We start from the raw sequence: 25,770 nt of genomic DNA, 5'->3' as shown, positions 1-25,770 counted from the left end.
GGGGTTGTGTGGTCGGGTAAGACAAAGGTCATACCTGAGGCGATTATTGATAAAGTACAAGCATTTTCCTGGCTGACAAAGGTCTCCCAATTGCAGGCGTATTTGGGCCTGCTGGGGTATTGGCGGTTGTTTGTACTTCATTTAGCACAAATGGCAAGGCCTTTGTATAACATGATAAAAAAAAAAGGGGGCCTCATGGGATTGGACGGAGGCTATAGAGCAAGCTTTTGTTGCCACAAAATGGGCAGTGCAACAGGCACAGGCTCTGCAAGTAGTAGACCCTAGTCGCCCATTTGAATTTGATGTTCATGTAACCCAAGAGCGTTAGAGTTGGGGCCTCAGGCAACGGAAAGAACGTCTCTGGTCACCAGTGGGATTTTTGTCCCAACTGTGGAAAGAAGCGGAAGTCCGCTACTCTCTAATAGAGAAACAACTGGCTGCTATGTATGCAGCCCTAGTGGCCATAGAAGCCATCACAGGAATGGCACGGGTTTTGTTTTAAAGAACCTATCCCATCGAGGGGTGGGTCCATACGTGGACCCAGGGACCCAAAACGTGGGTGGCACAAACCACCACCCTTGCCAAGTGGAGTGCCTACTTGGAGCAACGTAGCACCCTTACTCAGTTCAAGTTCTTTGAGCACAGAACTACTGCAAGTCTTGGGACTGTTGAGCTGGTAGCCCAGGCTGAGCCAAGTGCTCTACCTAGAGGGGAGGACTTGGAGCCGTCGCCCTACAGAGAAGGACATTCCCAGTACCTGAAGATGCCTGGTATACTGATGGTTCTAGCCGGGCAGTTGTAGCCATTTGGACGGCTATTGGTGTGCAGCCCAAAACAGACACCATTTGGTTTGATACAGGGATGAGTCAGAGTAGCCAGTGGGCTGAGCAATAGACTGTGTGGATGATAATTAGCCATGAGCCTGGGCCCCTAGTTACTTGTACTGACAGCTGGGTGGTGTTCTGAGGCCTAACATTGTGGATCCTCACATGGAAACACCAAAACTGGTTGGTAGGACACCATCCACTGTGGGGTCAAGCCATGTGGTAGGACCTCTGGGACCTAGGGCAGGGAAAGGAGGTGACCCTAATGCATGTCATAGGTCACTCTCCTTTGGTGTCCCCAGGTAATGATGAAGCAGATACCCTAGCACTGTTCCGATGGTTAGAACGGGCCCCTGCCACTGATGTGGACCATTGTCTGTATAGGAAATTGCAGCATGTTGTAAGCCGAACCATGTGGAAGGTGAGCAGATGCTGGGGTCTGCCTTTGAAATGGCAGGAGATAACAGATGCCTGCTATGACTGTGCCTCTTGTGCCCAGGATAGCCCCCAATGGCGGAAACTGTCCTGGGAAACACAGCAGATTAGGTGAGGGAGGGTGCCCCTCACTCGCTGGCAAGTGGATTACATTGGACCCCTGCCTAGGGCCCGCAATATGATGTATATGTTCACAGCAGTGGACACTGCTACAGGGTTGATGTTTGCTTGGCCGAGTCTGGCTGTGGATCAGTCATATAGTGGTCGCTCTTACACGGCTGTGTGCCCTCTATGGGCTTCCACAAATCATTGAAAGTGACAGGGGTACTCATTTTATGGGGCAAGTGCAGCCCTGGGCTGCCAGTATGGACGTACAATGGTTATTTCATACCCCGTACAATCCACAAGCAGCTGGTATGATTGAACGCTACAGCGGACTTTTGAAGCAAGGACTCTGGGTGTCAAAACACTCTCCCACGATGCACAACTGGGCCTCGCATCTGTGGGATATCTTGAGAATCCTGAATGAGAGACCACAGAAGGGAGGGCCTGCACCAGTAGAAGCTCTGCTATATCGAAGGGCCACTCCCATTCAGTTACAGGTTACCACAAGTGAGACTCTGTTAAAGCCAGGCAATGGCAGAAATGAAAACATTTTGCTGCCAGCACCCACATGCTTGAAACCAGGGGAATGGCAGCAATGGACTTGGCCCTGGCAGATCAAAAGCCCCCACTTTTGGTGGTGGGCTTGATAGCCCCATGGGGGGCTGGTTTGTCCCATAATTTGTAAGTGACACCAGGGGTGGTGGCTGAGTGGCCTCCGCAAGTGACTGTGGTATTCGGAGGTCCTGATGTCGGGATGATTTTGTGGGGAACCTCTGTGCTCTCACTATGGCCTACTATGGGGGTCCCCTGTTCTGCTACATGTTGAAACCACGCAAGGGACCCCAAGAACTGCCATAAAGGTCTGGTACCACAAATCGGGAAAGGTGCCAGTGGCAGCAACCCTCCTTCTTAGAACAAAACGCTAGCATATATCCTCCCAGATGCAAGGGATTTGCCATTGTTGGTTCCTATGACTACTATTTCTTTCCGCCCATAGGTGCCTGTAGGCTAATATGACTCAGGGCCCCTCACAGAAGATGCTTATTGTGTAGATTGTGAGGCGAGACCCTGAAAGGGTGGAGTGTGGGGACAGAGCCAGGAGAGCAGCTTCCAGGCTCTCAGCCTCACGTGCTGGCTCGCTTATTAGATGGCCATCAGCTATAATCAGATGGCCATCTGCAGTGGCTAGTTGGCCCTCAGCTATAACCAGTTAGCCATTAGCCTACCGGTTAGCAATTAGCCACTAATATAACTGCAGTGGCTACGCTAGGGGGTTGGTTGGCAGAGAAGCGGACTGTGGATTGCAGATCATGTGGCTCTTGCTTCCTGTATCTCCAATCCAGCCGCTAGCAAGAATATAGTGGTATGAACCCCTTGTCCTTGGCTCCATTGGTGTTCTTTTTTGGCCTCACCATATCCTGCGTTCTTGTGCGGGGAGCAGGGCTAGAGACCCTGAATGACACCTCTCCTCGTATAACTCTTTCTCATTGCAACGACCTTAATCCCTTCTTCTATGGATGACCTTCTTAATGACCTTCTTAATGACCTTCTTCCTTCTTCTATGGATGATACTTCTCATAGTGTTTGATTCTGAAAGATCATCTTCTGACTCCCCATTGCAACTTACAAGAAACTCCTTAGATAACACTGACTTCTCACGGTTCACCAACGGTTCTATTTAAAGGGTAAAAGTGGTATATATTGTGCTGGATATGCAATATTAACTCCTTTTGAAGTACTTGAAGTGGCACCTTTGCCTTTGGCTACTTTGGCTTAACAGGCTGAATTATACACTACCAGGTCCTGAATTTTAGCCAAGGACAAAACTGATGTTTACACTTACAGTAATATGTTTTTGGAGTGGCTCATGATTTTGGAATGTTATGGAAACAGCAGGGCTTCTTTACTTCTAGCAGAGATAAAATTAAAAATGGTCCTTATGCCCAGGAATTATTAGATGGCATGCTCTTGCTAACTACTTTGGCTATCATTAAGGTTGTTGAACATTCTAAACTCGACTCCCCGGAAGCAAAAAGGAAATTATCTCACTGATAGTTCTGTCATGAACACTGCTTTCAAAGAGCCCAATAACCAAATTTCTATTATGATCCGACTGGATGATTCCCCAAAACACAAACTAAAAAAATTAACTAGGATGCATATTAATTGGCCCCAGAAAAGGAAAAACAAAATTGAAAGTCTAATAACTGTTAGTTAGATAAAAAGAGAGAACTTTGGTTTGGGCCAAATAACAATCTAGTCTGCTGGAGACTCTAACATTCCCATTATTGACCACTGTAAATGCAGTAAATCATTGGTGTGTTGACAAAATGATAACCTTTGTGAATCAATACTGATGGGGAAATATTAATAAACCTGCAAAAAACGTGCCTACTTTGCTTACCTCACCGGCCCAAAATAAAATCTTGGAAAACCTGTCCACACCACCCTTGGACACTTTAAGTTATCCACTGAACCATTCAAAGTTTGACAAATAGATTTCATAGAGCTACTCCCATCTCACAGATATACCTATGTTTCAGTCATGGCTCATATGTTTTCTGACTAGGCTGAAACTTTCCTTTGTAGGGAGGCTATAGCTTCTTCTGTGGCTGAAATTCTATTTGAGAAGATCATCTCTACCTGGGGAACCCCCTTCCACTGCCCCCTTGCAAATTTTATAGTGATCAGGAAACTCATTTCACGAATCAGATGATTTGACAGGTCTGTGCTTTTGGCCAGTTTTACAACACTCTCACTGTTCTTAACCACCATCAATCCTCAGGAATAGTCGAACGCACTAATGGTATCCTTAAGACTCAAGTAGCAAATTTATAGATAGCCTTCAAATACTCTGGCCAGAGGCACTACCACTAGCTCTTTTAAATCTCAGGTCTATCCCTTTTGGGAACCATAAACTCTCACCCATTGAAATAATCACAGGCCACCCAATGCAACTGACTACTGCTTCTTATGATCCACAGCTAATAAAAGGGATATACTTCAATACAAAAGGACTAAGTCCTTCTGTTGAAAACAATCACACTTTAGTAGAACAATCTTTCCACGGCATGCTCCTGGAAGTCAAAGACCTCAAGCATCATTTCTTACTATTGATAGATTTTATCTATTGGAATACACATCTCTGGAAAGACTCTGTTCAACCACATTTGAAAGGCCTCTATTAGGTACTGTTAACTAACCCTTGTGCTACTGAACTCCAAGCAAACCCTTGAATTTATGTGTCACATCTAAAGGAAGCATGACACCATGACACTTGTGAACTAACAATAAAGATTTCCAGAAATTGAAGCAGATGACAGCTGATACCTTTCCCAAGATGATGAGAGCAGGCCTCTATATCTTCTTTCCCTAATTCATTCTTATTTTCCCTTCATTTCTTTCTTGGAACAACAATACCCTTATCTGCATTTCCAAATGCTTTGCAAAAGGGGGAAACCTTTCTGAATGTTTGATCCATCATCAAAAATTTTGGTCTGGATAGGGATTCAAGATGGTGGAGTAGATAAACACTGGTGCCTGCTTCCTTCCATGATCACGTTAAAATTATAACTAAGTTATAGAAAAGTCAACCTGGAGAATCATCTGAAGTCTAGCTGAACAGAAGTTTTATAACTAAAGATATAAAGAAAAAGCCATTTGCTATTATCCATCTAGTCTGCCAGAGACTCTAAAATTTGCCATTACCCATCAGTCTGTCCTAATAAAATGATAAATATATGTCAATAGTGATTCATCAACAGCCAGGTTTAATTGGGTTGGATGTTTGTCAAAAACATATCATAATGCTTATTAAAACAATATTTATAAGATTAGCTAATATAAAATAACAGTTAAGTGGGGAGAGTGTATTAGTTTCCTATTGCTGCATAACAAATTATCCTCAAACCTAGTTGCTTAAAACAGTAAGCATTTGTTTACTCATTTTCCTTGGGTCAGGAATCTGGGCATGCCTCAGCTGAGTTCCTCTACTTCAAGCTCTCTAGCAGAGTGGCAGTCAAGGTGTGGACCAAGACTACAGTGTCATCTGAAGACTTGACTGGAGGAGGATCACTCCCATGATTGTTGAAGATTCAGTTCTAGTAGGCTGTTGAACTGAGTGCCTCAGTTAGACACAGGTAAATCTCAGTTCCTTGCCATGTGGGTTTCTCTATAGGGCAGCTCTCTGTATAGCAGCTGGCTTCTCTCAAAGGGAGCAAGAGAACACTGAAGATGGAATCCAGTCTTATTAAAACATAATCTTAGAAGTTATACTCCAGTACTCCTGACTAATTTTATTCATTTGAAGTTAGTAAGTTCAGTCCACACAAAAGGCAACAGGATTATAAAAAACAAGGGCATGAACATCAGGAGAGGATCACTGGGAGCCATCTTAGAGGCTGCCTACCACAGAGAGTGAAACAAATATTAAAAGAATGCTATATAGTGTCATTTCATATTAGGGGACATACGGACTACCTGGGAAGAAAAAGCAGCTGACACTCCAAATTCAGAAATTAAGAATAAGGTCTTTCTTTTCCCAAAGCTTCTTACATGTTAAGAGATAGGGTAAGTGTTCAGGACTTAACTAAGAATGCCCACCTCAGATGTAATTACCCCTCTCTGCATAACAATTACCACTAACGGTTAAAGTTTCAGACTGGTGTGTACCACTAAAGCAGCATCAGCATCTACTATCAGGACAATCATTGTGAAGAAAACCAGGAATGAAAAGAATATTGACTTTGGAGTCAGAACTTTGTTAAAAATCCCAGCTCTGTTATAACTATTGGTATATGTGCTCTTAGGAAAGTCATTACAATTCTGAGGTTCAGTTTCATACAAAATGTGGAATGATAGTATTAAATGCTACTATCTATATTTGTGAATCAGCTATTGGGAGCTACGATGGTTACATAGTAACATTCTACTGTGTTGCTAGAGTGAAAACTAAGGATGTAAAATCTTTGCTTTTTTGAATGACATAATTCTTCCTAATTACTTAGAAATTGTATTTTATACTCTTTGAAACTAAAGCAATAATATTTCCTCTTTGTATTTTGCTCTACATTACGGTGATTGACTCAACTTTATCTCCCAACCTTTCCAATGAACTTGTCCTTTAACGCTTTACTTCGAATCAATTCTCAGGAATTGCCCAAATGGCGGCAACCACCTTGGCCCAGATAGCTAAAGAGACCGACGCCGGGGGCGGAGTCCATGGTTACACGATAAAGAAATCTGCGACGCAGGCGGGTCAGCGCGTTCCCGGAAGTGACGCACTACGTTGTCGTGCGTACAGACGGCTGCGTTGGACTGCAGGCGAAGATGGCGGTCTCCACAGGTCGGTTCCCGGGCCGGTCTGTGTACTTTCCCATCCCGACCCAGCTCTGACCCTTAGCCTGCTGCTAGCAGCCGGACGCTGACCGTGTGGGTGAAGCCGGAGTGCGCCTTCTCGGACGCCGGGGTCCTGTCCGAGCGAAGCCCGGGACAGGAGAGGGTCCAGGCTTGACCGGCACGGAGGGCCCGGGGTGGCCGTCGGGGGCAGCAGGTCGTGCTCGCTCATCGGTCGCGCGCCCGCGGTCTAGGGGCGGGGTGACGCAGACGCGGGTGCTCACGTAGGGTCTAGCGGGTATCTGTCCGAGTGTTGAGTGGAAGGCAGTGTGAGAGTGAGGCGAGAGGGCTCTAGGTGGGCGGGTGTCGACCTCCGACATGCAAGGTGGGATCTGGTTACCGAGCGTATTGGGTCTAGTGGGGGTCCAGTTTCCCCAGACTCGTCTTGACATGGGTGCAGGATGAGAGGACTAATGAGAAGAGGACTGTTGCTTTTTGAAATAACGGAGAGATGACCATTCGTATCTCATTGAATACCTGTTAATCTTTTTTCATTTAAGTGAGAAACTGCAGTGCAAACAGAAAAAGGTCAGAACAAGTTGAAAGCTAACTGAACAAAAACGTGGTTTCTTAGATAGCTCTTTAACTTCTCTGTCGTACTGAATACAATGTTTGGTTTTCTATTAGCACAGACTTTGAAATTAAGTTTTAACGCTGAAGTTTTAGAGATTTGAACATTTGAAAAATGTTAAATTGAAAATGAAGTTTTACTACTTAATGTTAATGCGTATGACCTTTGGAAACAGGAGTATAGAACAGTGATTTAATATTTCATGTCATCATTGCATAATAAAACGAATTTTCAAATTTCTGTGCTAAAATGGAAGGCCTCAGTGTGTATTGTGATTGGTACTTTTAAGGTAATACTTCAGGATACATTCTACACATATTTTAACGAAAGACTGTGTCATAATAATATAATTTATTATGTATAGGTGTCATAGATGGTAAGATCTCTAATGATTTTAGCGTTGGGGGAATATTTCAGTGTACTTGGGGTCAGAGCTAACTAATAAAGCAAAGATTATTTAAAAAGTGACTTTTTAGTGTTAACAGCTTTAATTACTGTACCTGATACGTATTTGAAATCTAGTGTGCTTGTGAATGGGGCCATATCTTTTTAAAGAGGTGTACTTAGTATATATAGGTTCTTGAAAATTTAGTAATAAAATGGTGCATTTAATTTCATAGTTTTTATTTTGTGGATTGCATTGATTATTTACACATGATTTTTTCTCACATACATATGAGAGGGTGAAAATACTTTGAAAAGACCAAATACTAGATGATTTTAATGGCAGATACTTTTTGTTAACCACGTGTAGTTACTTTCTGAAGTCAAATATAAATAAGTTGCTGATAAATTATTAGCATATTATATATACATTGGGAGCCTGCATTTTCTATAGTTTATATTTCTATAGTGTGTATAGTTTTTCTATAGCTGATATTCAGCTTTCTAATTGTTAAAGTTTCATTCTGTTTTTAGATTTATGAGATTAGAAACCTTAGCATAATTACAAAGAATGTATTTTAGGCAGTTAGTTGAGCTTTCTTAAAGAACTGAAATTTGTTTTGAAACTTGCTAAAAACTTGCCCTGATCAGTTTAATATTATTCTATTTATCCATACTCTGTTTATGTCATTGATAGTATTGTTGAATTGGGAGAGGGATGAGTGCCAAAGCAGCTTTGGGATATGTTTTGAAACTTTAAATTTTACTTTTTATTAGTTAAACTTTGTATTGTTTGCCTCTCGGTGGCATGGGAGGTAAACACTACTTGTATATTTGTGAAATAAATGTGATACAGCTTGTAATTTAAAATTAGATGAGCTAGATGGATGTAATATATGTTTTTTATTTAAGTCAAAATAATCTCAATAAAAATAGTTTGATAATAGGCCCCAAAGGGAAAAAAACCCCTGACAATTATTTTGTGATCTTTTTTAAAGCATTATATTTTAATGTGCATTATCTAAGTCATATATTTTATCCTTTCTCTTACTAGAAGAAAAATTTTTGGAAAAAATTCTAATTATACTGAGATGTTTAAGCTGAAACCTATTTTCCCATTCCAGTTGTTCCTCTTATTTTGCAGATGAGAAAACTGATGTTTGGAGAAATGAAAGGTTTTACATAGGTGATTACTAATGGAAAATTAGTATCCAGTCAAAATTAGAATCCAGTTTTTTTTAAAAATCCTTGGTCTAGTGCTCTTTCTGTTATGAGGAAATATGAATTTGGAATATTCTTCAAGTCGTGAATCTTACTTCCTTTTAGGCTAGAGAGTGGCTTTCACACTTCCTAGCAGAATCCTTGTTTCAGACTCTTAGATGCTTTCGGATGGATGTAGGGCTGTGGTGGAGACCCTATTCTTTTCCAAGAGGCAGAGTCACCTCTGGGGGTCAAGAAGATGCCATAGGACATAGCTTTTAAGAAAGCTATGGGAAAAGCTACTATAGGGAATAGAAATTAGTACATTTTAGTACCTGTGATTCAAAAATTATATTATGTACTAGTGCTAATAAAAATTACGTGCAATAGTTTTCTTAAAAAACTTTTTATTCTAGAATAGTTTTCGATTTACAGAAAAGTTGTGACTATAGTACAGAGTTCCCTTATACCTCATATTCATTTTCCCCTGTTAACGTCTTACATTACTGTGGTATATTTGTCACAATTGTCAACGAATATTGACACATTATTAACTAAAGTCCACACTATATTCAGATTTCCTTAGTGTTTACCTCATGTCCCGTTTCTGTCCCAGGATCCCATTCAGGATACACTGCAATGTGAAATGTTAAAATTTGCTATTACTTTAGTTATATTTAAGTACTTAAGTGTTACAATGGGGCTATGAATGTACATGATTCTAAAATGTCAAAGTACTGAGAGATCAAAAAAAATGGAGTATTTTTTCTTTCATAGGTTTATGTAAGCCATATGGGTAGAAAACAAAATCGAAATAAAACCTAATTACCCTCTTCAGAAGTGGGCATCATTGTATATACTGGAACAAGAACTGTGTTTTAATTCCCCTGCTGCCCCTAATAGATTACTGTGCTATGCTTGGCATGCCATTCAATCTCTTAAGTCTTGCTTTCCCCCTTCCTTCTATACAAAGATTGGACATGATTTTGTTTTCCCCATCTTCAAGTTGAGGACACTTATATATGGGTGGAACTTTGGAATAGTAATAAAACAGATTTGCATGCGTAAAACAATAGAAGAGCTGGACTGTAGTAGTTTAGTGTATTTCCCTCTTGACACTTTACTAATTGGCCTGGTAGTGTTTTCTAGGTCAGTTAAGAACCTGGATGTTCTTGATATACATTTGCTTTGACAATATGATTAAATAATATACAGGTAGTCTTTGCACAGTATTATGGGGGGGGGGGATGGAGGGTAAAAATGACCGTTCAAACTGAAGCTGCAATCTTACTAAGTGAGAAAAATTATGATTATTCTGTGGTATTTGAAAATGTTTGCTAAACCATTAAAAACTTCTTGTGGTTACAAGTATGTAGGAAAGTGAATAAAATAGTAAACTAATATTTGTTTAGTACACTGTAATTTAAACATCAGTGACATTAAGAATTAGAGTGTTTTATTTCTTTATAAAAAGCTTGACAAGAGTAGTTTGAACAATGCTTGCCTTTTTTTTTTTTTGATGTATAACTTATGCGGCACAACCATCTTTTCTATGCTTTGGTGAATTCTCATCCTAAGTTTGGATCAGCTTCCAATGTTTTATCCTTTCTGCCTTCAGTGTTAGGAAATCTCTCTGAGAATTTTCTTTATTGTGAAGTTTTTCACTTCCTCTGGGACATTGTCATCCTTTCCTCATAGTCACTTTCCTCATTTACATCAATAAGCTTACCTTCACAAAGGTCCTTTGGCTGCTCATCTAGAGCCTCTTCAACATTCCCATGGTTGGGTATTTCTTCTATGACTATTTACATTTGATTCAAATTTCACTTCCAGTGTTACCTGTTTCTTTGTTACACTTTCATCTTTGTTGGCTAATTTCCTATTTTGACTATTTTTATAGACTGTCACATAGGTTTACCACTGGTAGACAAGGAGACAACAATACTGTATGCTTTGCTGTCTGTAAGAGAACTGAGTGACAAATACGCACTGACCTATCACCAACAGACTTTGAAAGATGTGAAGTGATTGGCCACTGATAGAATGCTCATCTCTTATTTATATAGTGATTTGTGGACTGAAGAATTAGCAGCAAAGTTTGTACTTTAGGCAATTATTCATAGTTAATATCTGTAGTAACTGAAGTTTGAACTGTGTTATTGGGGGACTGATGTTATTTAACTAAACCATGGTAACCAAAAACCATGCATACGAGGTGTGACAAGTTTGTGAACTTGTTGCAACGATATTGCTAACCTTTTTTTAATTTTTATTTTTTTTATTAGTTTCAGGTGTACAAAGTAATATAATAGTTAGACATTTAAACCCCTCATAAAGTGATAACCCATCCCCCAAGCTACTATCCCTCTGACATCTTATATAGCTGTTGCAGTACCACTAACTATCTTCCCTGTGTTGTACTCAACATCCCATGACTGTATATACGTATATGTTTAGTTACAGTTGACATTCAATATTACTCTACTTAGCTTCAGGTGTATAGCACTTTGGACACAGTCTGTGAAGTGATCCCCCTGATAAGTCCAGTGCCCATGTGGCACCTTACATGATCCTTACGACATTGTTGATTATATTCCCCATACTGTATTAACTGTTAATTTATATTTCTTAATACCTTCACCTTTTTCACCCTGTCCCCAACCCCATTCCCATCTGTCACCCTGATAGATCTAGTACCTATCTGGTACCATACCTAGTAATTACGATATTATTGACTATATTCCTTATGCTATACCGTACATCCCCATGACTACTGTATAACAACCAATTTGTACTTCTGAATCTCTTCTCCTTTCACTCATCCTGACCCCTTCCCATCTTAAAGAAGTCACTCTAAGATTCCTTGTAATACTGGTTTGGTGGTGGTGAACTCCTTCAGCTTTTTCTTGTTTGGGAAACTCCTTATCTGTCCTTCAATTCTAAATGATAGCTTTGCTGAGTAGAATAATCTTGGTTGTATGTCGTTGCTTTTTCATCACTTGGAATATTTCTAGCCACTCCCTTCTTACCTGCAAAGTTTCTGTTGTTCAGTATCAGTAGAACATTCCATTCTGTACATTGGCAAGTTTGTATGTCTGTGGCTGCATTAGTGTTATCTTGTTCTTCCTGGGAAGATTGCTGAGGCAAGGCTTCCCATGAGAATGACCTTGCAGGCTGCAAGGCCCTTGTCAGCTGACAGCCCGCTCTCCACAATGGTTTTGTAGGTTAGTTGTAATTTTGATGTGGTTGTGAGAGAAGGTAAGTACAGCATATACCTACTGTGCCATCTTGGTTGTCCTGATGTTGCTAACCTTTTTTGATATTAGAGGGATTATTCATTATGAATTTGTACCAACTGGACAAACAGTTAATCAAGTTTACTATTTGGAAATATTGAAAAGGCTGCATGAAAAAGATAACCTGAACTTTTTGCCAACAGATCATGGCTCTTGCATCACAATGATGCACCAGCTCACAAGGCACTGTTTATGAGGGAGTTTTTAGCCAGTAAACAAATAACTGTGTTGGAACACCCTCCCTACTCACCCAATCTGGCCCCCAATGAGTTCTTTCTTAACCAGAAGATAAAGAAAATATTGAAAAGAAGACATTTGGATGACATTTAGGACATCAGGTGTAATACGACGACAGTTCTGTTGGCCCTTCCAGAAAGATTTCCAAAATTGCTTTGAAGGGTGGACTAGGTGCTGGCATTGGTACATAGCTTCCCAAGGGGAGTATTTTGAAGTTGACCGTAGTGATATTCAACAGTGAGGTATGTAGCACTTTTTCTAGGATGAGTTCGCAAATATAATTGTCCAACCTCATACAGAAATCATGGAAAAAGCAGAGATTGCTCTAATGTGGAAATATCCACTTAGTATTTATTTGAGGAGCTGTTTGACACAAAACTTCAAAGAAGCAGATATGAGGCATGTAGACTAGAAAAAATAGAATAAAATTCAGTGTTCAAAGTTTGTTAAAGTAGTTGACTTTTAAAGAGCCAATGTATTTATAAATAAATCTTTGAGATAATAGATGGGACTTCAAGACAGGGTTTGAAAATGATTTATTCTTGTTTACAAATTCTTAGCTGATTTGTGTAAGAGCAGATATTATTTACAGTTTTAATTGGAACGCAGCAAAGTTTCAAACCATAGAAGGAGAGAAATCCTTATGGCCTTATATTGGTTTCTATATATGTTGAAATAGTTTTTTCTAATGGAAAGTATATTATGGATCATCTAGACTACAGGCCATGAGCAATGGCAATATAGATATGAAGTGACTTTCACAAGATTGTTTAGCTAGATGAGTCCAGAGCTAGTTTCTTGATTCTACATTCTTTGATGCTCTTTTTGTATCACACTATTCTATAAACTTTTTGGTTGCTTTCATTTAGTGGGAACCCAATGTTATTTATAAATGCCATTAAGGATCAAGACACCTTGATAGAGTCTAATGGCATTATAAGTAAATAAAACTACATGTTCTTTTAAAGAGTGAATGTGTTGAAAGAATAACAAAAAATTTAGGAAGACTGATCTTAGTGGCTAAATATTGGTACACATTTACACAAATCTTTTTTGTGTGCACACACATTTGGTATTGCAGGCAAATATACATATATACATATATGTGTGTGTGTGTGTGTGTGTGTGTATCTATCTATATAAAAATTGTTCCCTTAGTGATTCTTATAAATCAGATTTTCCCTCAGATTTTATTTTGGGGAGGGGACGGGAGTTTATTGGCATCCCTGTGAGGGTATTATAGAAACTCATCTCTGTATTAGGAGTAGGAATCACCACCTGATGAGTTATCTTAAACATTTCCAGTATTGCTCGTAAAATGATTTAGGACATTAAATACTGATCCTTTCCGCCCCCCCTTTCTATTCCCATTCTTCTTCTTTCCCAAATAGGGTGCCTCTGGATAAGATTGTGTATGTTTATCAGATAGGAAGAACTTGGTTCCAAGATTTGTGGGCCTGGGAAGACTGGGCAACCGCTGTGTAACCTGGCCTCCTTATTCTCTCCAAGGGTTTTGAAATGGTTACCAGGATCCTGTGGAAAAAGGCCAGTCCTTTTCACGATGTCCTTGATTACACCTTTGAGTGATGGATCATAAGAAATATGAAGCTTCTAGGAGATGGAGCTGTAAATGAATATTGAGTTTGGTTTCAGGGAGTTACTTGTTTCTACTTTGCTTTTTAAAACACATTCATTGTGATATAATTTACACACCATATTGTTAACCTATTGAAAGTGTACATACAACTCAGTGGTTTTTGTATATTCACAAGTGTGTTCAATCATTACCACAATCATTTTAGAACATTTCTATCACCTCAAAGAAGCGCTGTACCCTTTAGCTTTCACTGCTGTATCTCCCCATCCTCCCCTTTTATCCCCTGGCAATCCCTAATCTACTTTCATTCTCTGTAGATTCTGAACTTTCACATGAATAGGATTATATAGTATGTGGTTTTCTGTGTCTGGCTCCTTTCATTTAGTACAGTGTTTTCAAAGTTTATCCATGTTGCAGCGTGTATCAGTACTTCATACCTTTTTATGGCTGAATAATATTCCATTGTTTATGTATACCACATTTTATTTACCCATTTATCTGTTGATTTATTTGGTTGTTTCCACCTTTTGACTATTATGAGTAATGGTGCTATAAACATTTGTGTACAAGTTTCTGTGTGGCCTTGTTTTATTTTTTTGGGTATATACCTAGGAGTGAAATTACTGGGTCCTATGGTAACTGTTGAATTGAGGAACTGCTAGACTGTTTTCTAAAGGGAAAATATTTTATATTCCCACCATCATCAGTGAACAAGAGTCCTATGATTTCTCCACATCCTCACAAACACTTACTGCTTGACTCTTTTATTCTAGCTATCCTAGAGGGTGTGACATGGTATTTCATTGTGGTTTTGATTTACATTTCCCTGATGAATGTTTTTTGAGCATCTTGTCATGTGCTTATTACCTGTCTGTATATCTTATTTGGAGAAATGTCTATTCAGATCCTTTTTTCATTTTTTAATTTTTTTTTTTTTTTTAGCTGTTGAGTTGTAAGAGTTCTTCATATTCTAGATGCAAGTCCATTATCAGATATATGGTTTGTAAGTATTGTCTCCCATTCTGTAGGTTTTTTTCATTTTCTTGGTGGTGTCCTTTGAAGTGCAAAAAGTTTTAAATTTTAATAAAGTTCATTTTGTTTTTTTCCCTATTTTATTAGGATGCAAATTCAGGCTTTTGATATGTACTTCATCATCTAGCTGACTGTTTTAAAAATATGTTGACATAATGTGCATTCTAATTGATGATTTGGTGATTATTTTACATGATTACCATTATGATAGAGGGTAGGTCTAAGCACTACCTTGCCAGGTGTGAGGTTAAACCTTACATTAAAAAAAGTTATATAGTCAGATATCAGGCATACTCCAAGCAGATTATTCTTTGTAAGTACTGTGATTATGCCATAGATTTTTCAGTCTAGTAATTGGAATGTTATTGAAAATGCAAGCAATGCATAGCCTGGTGTACTCTTTGTTATTTATGCTAGTGTCACCTGCTACGCAAATTACAAGTTTTGGTTTACTCAACAGTGTTGATGTAGTTAGTTATTTCCTGAGAGGAAGTATTTATATTATTGAAAAGTATTTAATTTTCTGAAGTGTGTACCATACAAGCAGTGCTTTGGAGGGATTTTTGTTTAATATGATTTGGAGGGATATTTACTCATTTGTTTCATATGATATTCTGACTTTGGAAACTAACTGCAGCATCGTAGACTCAGAGGAGAGCATACTCATTTAAGTGTTCTCTGTAAGAAGACGACCTCACATCTAGAGTGTACAGGTTTTGCACTCCAGATTCACCCTTTTACAAATCAAATTCATCCTTTTGCAAATCAAATTCACTCTTTTGCAGATCAAATTCACACTTTTGCAAATCAAATATACCCTTTTGCAAATCAAATTCATCCTTTTGCAAATCAAATTCATCCTTTTGCAAATCAAATTCACCTTTTGGAAAATCAAATCCATCCTTTTGCAGATCAAAAATTTCCACAAAAATGTTTTCATAATCTTTGTAATAAAAATAAATCCAATGTTGTTATTGTTAAAATTAAACATTTTATTGCATGTATTTAATAAACATAAAATATTTAACATCAGAAATACTTACAGCTTCATTTATAATGTTTCTGCTGCTGCTCATGGTAATGCCATGTGCATATTCATAAAATAATTATGACCATCTGTAGAAGTAATAGTTGCAATGGAATGAATAACATCTACTAAATGTTCATGGTTTGATGGGTCAGCCAAAATATTTGAGTATAAGTAAATAAGCTATAAGTAAATATTTCTGACGTTAAATAAGTGTTTTATGTTTATTATTAAATACCTGCAATAAAATGTTTAATTTTAACAATAACTTAACATTGGATTTATTTTTATTACAAAGATTAAGAAAACATTTTTGTGGAAAAATTTGATCTGCAAAAGGATGAATTTGATTTGCAAAAAGGTGAATTTGATTTGCAAAAGGGTGAATTTGATTTGCAAAAGGATGAATTTGGAGTGCAAAACCTGTATGCCATTCCTAATTTTACTTAAAAATTTGTACTAGAAAGGAACAAGAGTATATTGTAGATTACCGAACTTTCCTCCTCTCCCTAGTTTATTCTAAGGGAATTATCCCTTCCTAGTTTTCTAGCAAACATTGTTAGCTGCTTTTCTGGAGAATTTTTAAGTATCTTCTGTATTCTCCCTTGATCAGGGAGATACGAGGTCTGATCAAAAAACACAGTGAATGTTTAAATAAAAAAAATTATTACAGTAAAAGACATTGCCATTACTCCCCATTAAAATACTCCCCCTCAGTTCGAACACATTTATCCTGTCATTCTTGACACTTTCTGAAGCAGTTCTGGAAGTCCTCTTTCATGAGCTTCTTTAGTTGCGCTGTCATGGCTGCCTCAATGTCCTGAATTGATTCAAAACGTTTTCCTTTCATGGTCATTTTGACTTTGGGGAAGAGCCAGAATTTGCACGGTGCCAGATGTGGTGAATAAGGTGGATGAGGACACATTGTAATGTTTTTATTTGACGGAAAGTGCCGTACTCTGCAGAAGCAATGTGTGACACGGAGCAGTTGTCGTGATGGAGGATGAAACTGTTCGCCCACTTCATGTTAATGCATTGTTCGTGATCCATGATTTACAGCACACTTTAAAACACACCTTCTCTTAACTGTAGCTCACACACGACTGACTGCACTAAACAAGTTGAAACTGTTACTAAGGTTCAACAGCTCCGCGCAGCTTCCCATATTGAAGATTCTTGCCTTTCTGTTGTTGGCACTCAGCAGTAGCATTCACTATAGTTTCTGATCACACCTCATATAATTATGTACAAATACAATTTTTCCACAGTTCTACTACCAGCTTGTGTTTAGTATGTTGTGTTTTTTTTTTTTAGATTTTATTGGGGAAGGGGAACAGAACTTTATTGGGGCACAGTGTGTACTTCCAGGCCTTTTTTCCAAGTCAAATTGTTGTCCTTTCAATCTTAGTTGTGTAGGGTGCCGTTCAGCTTCAAGTTGTCCTTTCAGTCTTAGTTGTGGAGGGCGCAGCTCAGCTCCAGGTCCAGTTGCCGTTTTCTAGTTGCAGGGGGCGGAGCCCACCATCCCTTGTGGGAGTCGAGGAATTGAACTGGCAACCTTGTGGTTGAGAGCCCACTGGCCCATGTGGGAATTGAACCGGCAGCCTTCGGAGTTAGGAGCATGGAGCTCTAACCGCCTGAGCCACTGGGCCGGCCCCTAGTATGTTTTTAATGTTATTTTTTGATGGGTGTATAATAACATCATAACTCTTTTAGCTTGCATATTTTTCGTGTTTGGTTTATTTCCCTGTGGAATTAGCAGTTGTATTTCAGATCTATGAAATATATATTGTCCACTTACTACTTGGTCATTGATATTATGGGGTTTTTCATAGTTTAAAAATCAACTTGAAAATTTTATACCTTATATTTTATTTTGCCCTTTGTTTTGATTTTTTATTTTTTAACTTCTTGAGATTGGGTCATGTCTGATGCTGTGAATCAGTGCTCCAAATGTAGTGAGGGCAGTTAAATGGGGAGGAAAACTAAATTCCCACCTTTCAGTGCAAGGAATAGCAAAGAATTACTGGCTGTCTTTAATCTGCCACAGGATATGATTCTTGACTATTTTGATTGAGAGTTAATACATAAAAGAATCATGACTTTTTAAGAGTAAAACAACGTAAATTGCACAACACTAAACCTGCATTTAATCTTTGATTCAAAAGGCATTTCTGGCATCAGTAAATAGGTTGTTTCGCTTAAAAATCTGTTTGTGTAACTTGTTTTCATGGAGTTGAAGAATCCTAAATTTAGAAGGAGTTTTAGAAATATTGTGGTTAAGTGGGGATTCTGAACCAGAAGATAGAGATGGGGGGCAGAGACAAAGCAACAGGATTTCTTCTTCCTGCTCCTTTTTTTTCTTTCTCCCATTCCAGTAGATCTCCCTCCTATACTATGCTCCTATGTGTTGGTCATTGAGATATGCTGAAGTGGACAAAGTGTCATACATCATTGTTGTAATTTAATTTAGTCCCTCAGTTTACATCGAAGTATGCAAAGTGGAAAAAGAAAACACTATTTGCCCATATTCATCTGACTAGTTTTGTGGTAAAGCAAAACTACCACTTTATGAAAATTTCATGTTGCCTTTTTTTTTTTCTTAGCACTTCTCATATTCTAATTGATTTCTGTGTCTTGCTTCCATTTTAAACCGTAAGCTCCATGAGGGTGGGGACTGTGACTATCAGTGGTAGATCCCATTGGCCTACCACAGTTCCTGGCTTGTTGACATTTAATGGTTAATTGGAAATAACTAAAGCCACAGAATTAGAATAAGAGAATGAACCACAATTTTCTTACTTGAAGCACTTAACATTTCTTCCTTGATTATTCTCTTGATTGGTCTTTCATCACAACTCAGGTTATTCTCCCTATCTTTCTGTCAAGTCTATGAAATTTATGTTTAAAACCCCTTCCTGGATCCTCAATGCTGCTAGTAAAGTCTGAATTTGTAAGCGCACGTGCCCTTCTTGTGTTGAGCCCTGCCTTCCAGGCAATTTTGGGCTCTTTGCTCATTTCTACTTTGCTACCCTCAAACACTCATTGCCTACCACTGTCCCATTGTCTCCATTTTTTTTTTTAATTTAAATTTTTGGTAATGTTCCCCTGTTATTTTGAAATGAAAGATTTTAAACACCAGAAAAACTTGTGAGTACACATGTACCCACCCCAGCTCTCTCAAATTCTAATAAATTATTTTTGCTTCAGGTTGTTTTTTGCAGAAATAAAACATTACCAGTATCCTTCCAAGTACTAGGCCCCCTTCTCTTTGTCCAGAGGTGATCACTGTCATGATTTTGGTGTGTATTTCATAAACATCTTTATACTTTTGCTACAAGTGTATGTACTCATGAACAGTATAAAGGTCTTTATATATAATCATCCCCCACTTAGTGATGGGGATGTGTTGTGAGAAATGGGTTAGGCAATTTTGTCACTATTCAAACATAGAGTATACTTACACAAACCTAGATGATATAACCTGTCACTGTAATTTTACTTGCTGTTATTTTTATACAGTTGGCAGCACAGTATGTTTGTTTATACTAGCATCAGCACAAACACATTACACACTATGATGTTAGATTGTTACGACCTGACTAGGTGTTAGAATTTTTCAGCCTCATTATAATCTTAAGGGACTGTCATCATATATGTAGTCTGTCATTGACTGAAGTGTCCTTATGCTTGACTGTAAAGCTTTTTTGGTTTATTTTTTTCTTTTTAATTGTGGTAAAATATGCACAACATAAAATTTACCATGTTAAATGCCTTTAACTATACAATGCAGTAATGTTCAGTATATCCACATTGTTGTGTAACCAATCTCCAGAACTTTTTCATCTTACAAAACTGAAGCTATACACTCATTAAACAGCATGTTTTAAAATTTTAGCATTGATTAATACTTGTAGCTCTAAGTCTTTGATTTTAATTGCAGCAGTATTCTGTCATTGATTATACCATGTTATGCTTAGATTTTTTTTCTCTCTAAAATTTTACTATTAGAAATAATGCACAATAGTTTGGTGTTTACCCAGAGGGTAAGAGGTGGTAGATAACGGTAAAAGGGATCAAATATATGGTGATGGAAGGTGACTCTGGGTGGTGAACACACAATATGATATATAGATGATGTACACCTGAAACCTATGAAACTTTACTAACAATTGTCTCCCAAATTATTTAAAAAAAAAAAAAAGAAAGCGAATGTTTAGTTAGCATTCTTGTTCCTGCCTTCCTGGGAGCACTCACATGATTTTGTCTTGCTTTATGCCTGGATCTCTGTAATTATTACCAGTTTCCTCACCAAAGTAGTTGTAGCAGTTTAATATTAACCTCAGCAGTGAATGAGCTTCCAATCTCTAGATCCTTGTTAAACCAGGCTTAATATTTGTCAATCTGATGGATAGTCATTATGGTTTTAATTCATGTTTTTCTGATGACTGTTGAGGTTGAGCATCTTTTTATGTTTATTGTCATTCCTGTTTCCTCTACTGTGAACCTTCTTATTCTTTTGTCTTTTCCTTGTTGATTCATAGGATGAGTTCTTTCTATATTTTGGATGCTAACATTTTACCTGTTATGTTACTCATACCATCTTTCAGTCAGTGGCTCTTTTCATTTGTCTTTTGTTGAGCTTTTTTTTTAGTTTATCAATTTTTTGGTTTGTGCTTTAAAAAAATTTTTATTTAAGAAATCCTTTCTTATATCCCAAGGTCATAAGGATATGTCATGTTTTCTTAAAATTTATGTTTTGTTCTTCATATTTAGGCATTAATCTGCCTAGAATTGATTTTTATGTACACTGAGAGATCTAATTTTATTTTTCTATGTGGATAAAAATGTTCCAACACTGCTAACTAAACAGTCCATTCTCTCCCTGTTTTTTCTTTTCCTTTTGAATTAATTTGGGATTTACAGAACAGTACGTAAACAGTACAAAAAAATTCCTATATACCTTCACTCAGATTCATGACATGTTAATATTTAATGTTTTTGCATGCATTTGCATGTGTGCTTTCTTCCCCTTTTCCTCTCCCTCCACATAGAGACCATTTTTTTCTGGACCTTTTGGGAGTAAGTTATAGATATAATGTCTTTTCCCTCCTAAGTACTTCACTGTGTATTTACTGAAATACAACAATATAATTCTCTGTGTATGTACTGAAAATACAACAATGTAATTCTCTTCCATTACAGCAATGTAATTGTCAAAATCAGGATATTAACATCGATACAGACTTTTATTTATAGGCCCTATTCAAATTCTACCATTTTCCAACTAATGCTTTTTAAAGCAGAATACTAATTTTTTTTTTCCCTTGATACATGAGTCAGGTTTACATTTGGTGTTTCTAGTCTCCTTTAATCTGGATTTCTGCTGACTTTTAATGCCTTTATTGTATATCCTTGTTTTCATATATGCATGTATTATCTGTTTTGAGGCTTTTCTTTCTCTTTAGTCTATTTGTCAGTGCCTGCCCTAATTTCGCATTATCTTAATTTTTTTGGTTGATGATAAAGTCTTAATATCTTCTCCAAACTCTTGCCTCTTAGGTCTTCTGTAAGAATATTAGTCAAGTTCTAGGGACAATACTATTGGAATTTCAGTTTAAATGGAAAGAATCTGTAGGTTAATTTGAGGAGAATTTACATCTTTGTAGTGAGTTTCTCATGTAGCTAGATTACCCTGTTTATTCGACTTTTTGATGTTCTTAAATTATGTTTTGTAATTTCTCTACTGACATCTTACATATTTTCACCCACTCTTCACCTTGATGGTTTTTATTCTTTATGGTGTACCTGGAGAATTTCTTCTTTAAGGCGACCTTGTCTTCTTTTGGGGTTCTCCTTTCTAGGTGTTACCATAATACTTTTCACATTGTAGTGCTGTCTCTTTAATTGTCCTCCTCTCATAGATTGTAAATTTCTTGAAGGCAAAAAGGTTCTAGTCCTCCTGGTATTAAGTGCCTAGCATAGTAATTGCCTCTAGTAGTAGTCAAATGTTTACAGAGTGAAGGAATGAATATAAAAGTAAATGGATGACAAAATACAGGTCTCCCAATATTTTGCTGCTTAAAGTGTGTCCCTCTACATGGGTGTTTCCATAATTTTTTCAGGAGATAAGATAAAAAAAAATTTGAGTATTAAATTTCTGAAAAGTTAGGAAATATTACAGAGAACTTTTATAAATACTTCTATTAAGATGATTTTAAGCACTGCAAAGCCAGAAGATAAGTCCCTATTTCTGGGGCTTAAATTTTAAAAATTTCTTTAGTGTTTTCATTTATATAGCAAATTTTAACAGTTTTTTTTTCATATGTACTGTATTTTAAGTTGTACATATTATGTAGTCTCCCTGATTTTTTCCCCCTGGATTTTGAGATGTAGTATACAGGAACAGAAAGAGTGTTGTACCCAGGTTGGGAAATTTGATTTTAGTTTTGACTCAGCTACTAGTTTGCCATGATCTTAAATGAGTTACTTCGTGTCTTTGGTCTTTATAAAATGTGGCTATATCTGCTCAGCATACCTCAAAAGATTTTTTCTGTATTCAGATAGATGGCTGTATGAGAAAGTACTTTGAAAACTGTAAAATGATGTTTATGTTATTTCCCTGGATAGAAGTATTTTGCTTTGAATACACCCAGTAAGTGTTATATGGAAATCTTTTTAAGAGAGTTCAGAAAAGGATTTATTTTGTAAAAGTTGCTCCCACAGTTGTTCAGGGTATGTTCCTCATCTTCATTAGATTTGCAGTGACTGGGGACAGTTTAGCAGGAGCTATAATAGTTAGAGAAGTGAGTGCTATCCAGGACTAGTTGGGTTCCATGTGGAGGCATTGGAAAATAAATGACTCCCCCACTCATTCTCCATGTTGTTAGATTTAACTTTATGAAATTACTGTTTCTGTTGGTTAAAAAGATGTCTGAATAGCAGCAGTTTCTTTCATAAGTTCAACCCACTAATTTAAGTCTTAGTTTTCTTACCTTGTGAAATGGTGATGTTAATAAGTTAAAAACAAGGTGAGATTTAATGAAATACTTTTACTTGTAAAACTTATTGCAAATGTCTGTCACATAGATGCTCGATAAATACAAGTTATTTTTAACCAAGGCAGCTTGTTGGAGGTTTGAGGGGAACTCAGTATTCCCAGAGTGCAGCAGGAGGGACTTTTCACCACTTCCATCTTAACAACGCCGCTCAGGTTTATTGAAGAGTGACAGAAACCCATATGCCTGAGAGAACTCTGTAGGGGTCAGGTAAGCAGGCTGGCCACCCATAAGCTGGTTGTGAACCTGGAAGGGCCAGTGTTCCCACGGCATATGTGTTCCAGATACTGTCTTCCATAGTTCCTCAGACACTCTGGGCAGTGGGGTGAGGGGAAAGGGACCTGTAGCCAACCTGCGTGTTCATAAGGACCAGCTAAAGTAGGGTTTGCTAAGCAAGAAAAAAATTTATTCCATTCCTACAGGTGTTTTCCTTTAATTTTTGAGTAGATGATGATTCATCAGGTCAAAAACTGAGTGTCCCTATCCGTGTCTTCAAACAAGATTCTTCTGAATCTACACTGCTCTCTTCAAAACTGTATTACCTCTCATCCTTTTTTTTAGTGTTCAGAACTTTCTTAAAGATAATTAGTTGCAAACTGATAATAAATTTGCTTTGCTATTGTTTCTCATATGTTTATATGGATAGATTGACAGATTTATTACTATTCAAGGTCTTATTAATGCTTTTTTCCCCTATAACTGTTTCAAGTTAGAAAATTTATAACTAAATTTGTACTAAAATTTATGAGTTAAAATTGGGAAATTCTTATTTCTAATAAACACATTCTAATGTTTGTTTAGCAATCTTTGCACATTTATTTGGCATTGTGGGAATTAAAGGCAAATGATTAGGCATCTGATATCCTTGAGATTAAAAACTGGAAGCATGCTTTCTAGGTTGTTTGCATTCATAGTTTATCAGTTATTTTTGTCTTATTTCTTATTAGTGGAAGTTCATTGTAATGGTAATGTAAAGGGGAGACTAGATTAGTGGGAAGCCTGGAGACTTGGGTTTTTGACTTGGTTTGGCGACTAACTAGTAGCTAAGTGACTTTAGGATTATCACCTAACATTTTTTGGTGATAATTTTCTTTCCTCTGATGTGTTAGGTTTTGGACTGGATGATCTCTGAGGTTTTTCTGGACTTAAAAAATTGGTAGCATTTAAAGAGTTTCAGCTAGAAAGGGTGTGTATATGAAGATCCCAAACTAAAAGTATTAAAATATTTAAAACTATTAAAAAATAACACACACACACACACACACACACAGACACACACGACAAGCAGAACTATAGAAAAATGCCCATAGATTCAAGAGATCTAGAAGGCAGCTAATGTACATACTGCAGCTTTTGTGGAGCAACATCCCCATCTTGTGGCTTTGTTCTCTTCACAAGCATTAGTGGTTGGTTGAAATAAAACCAGAATGCCCTAGCCCTGAATTTGAAAATATAGGTAATAATTTTTTTGTTTGTTATTGAGTCTTATACTTTGAAAACAAAATAGTCTTAGCTGCTATAACCTTTTAAATGTTATCATTGCCAATAATTGGTCCATTAATCTTAGAACTGTTTTCCCAGAATGCTATATAGAGATGATGAAAAGTTTAGGAGTAACTAGGCTTATCGCTTTTATGGCACTGATGTAAGGAGAGACATTAAATTATACATTGTTTACTTTGTAGTTTTAGATGCTCGTAATGGTTACCTGACTGAATTGGTTATAAAAAGGAGGCAATGAAATTCAACATAACTTTAGAATTATTTTTGGGGAATGACTTCATAATTGTAAAGGATAATGAAGCTCATTTAAGATTACTTTAAAAAGCAATTCAATAGCAATATATTGTGGAGATCATAACTGTACAGCTATAGGAAAATAGCAGTTGTCCCAGTGTTATGTGGATAGAAACACAGCTTAGGATAAAATTTCCAGGGACCACTCTACAGGTATGAAAAACTTTTATTCTCACACGGTTTAGATGGCGGTAAGTAGAGTTTTATGTAATTCTACTTAATATGGACACTAAAATGATTATAGCCAACATTTATTGTTTCAGATAGATTACCGTTAATTTTCACAATGATTTTGTGAGGTAGAAACTATGGTTATCTCAGTTTTACAGATGAGAAAACTGCTATGGGTCACATGTCACGTGAGCAGTAGAACTGGGCACTGGACCTGGGCAGTCTGACTCCTAGATCTGTGCTAGAATAAGCTGCCTTTGAAGCTTGTATTGCATGATACTACAAGCAGTGGTTAATGGTTAAGAGTGACTGGTCTAGAAACTGGTAGGTCACATAACTTCTTCAAACGTCAGTTTCCACAACTGTAAAATTGTTGCTTTTAGGAATAAATGGGATAATTTATTTAAAATAGCATACAATGTATGCTAAACAAATGGTTATTAATAATCACAGTAGTTGTAATAATGACTACTCTTGTTTTTGTGATCCATAACAGCTCCATATTTCTGTGGCCCAAGATTTTCAAGCATTTTATATGAAGCTCAGTGTATAAAGTGGGTAGTGTTTTAGTTTTAAGTTACAGTAATTATTGGCTTTTCATTGTATGTCCAAAAGGATTACTGTGAATTAGTAAGTGAAAGAGAT

The 25,770-nt window shown here is 37.4% G+C and overlaps 1 protein-coding gene across 7 annotated transcripts in view; it reads left to right on the top strand.

The window, feature by feature from the left end:
* The first annotated feature begins 6,656 nt into the window (after positions 1 to 6,656).
* Positions 6,657 to 25,770, top strand: part of UBE2V2 (ubiquitin conjugating enzyme E2 V2) — a 35,014-nt gene continuing 15,900 nt past the window's right edge. For 2 of the 7 annotated variants that reach the window (XM_033126954.1, XM_033126961.1), the window contains exon 1: positions 6,657 to 6,708. In XM_033126954.1, the coding sequence (XP_032982845.1) occupies positions 6,693 to 6,708 (16 nt within the window). In that variant the 5' untranslated portion in view covers positions 6,657 to 6,692. Of the gene's footprint in view, positions 6,916 to 7,061; positions 7,084 to 7,177; positions 7,287 to 14,991; positions 15,047 to 25,770 lie in introns of those variants that run through there. The other 5 variants (XM_033126959.1, XM_033126957.1, XM_033126955.1 and 2 more) reach the window with 5 other exon arrangements.

This window comes from Rhinolophus ferrumequinum, chromosome 14 (assembly GCF_004115265.2).
Source record: "Rhinolophus ferrumequinum isolate MPI-CBG mRhiFer1 chromosome 14, mRhiFer1_v1.p, whole genome shotgun sequence".
NCBI classification, from domain to species: Eukaryota; Metazoa; Chordata; class Mammalia; order Chiroptera; family Rhinolophidae; genus Rhinolophus; species Rhinolophus ferrumequinum.
The sequence above is the reverse complement of the archived record's forward strand: the minus strand, read 5'-3'. Positions and strand labels throughout refer to the sequence as shown.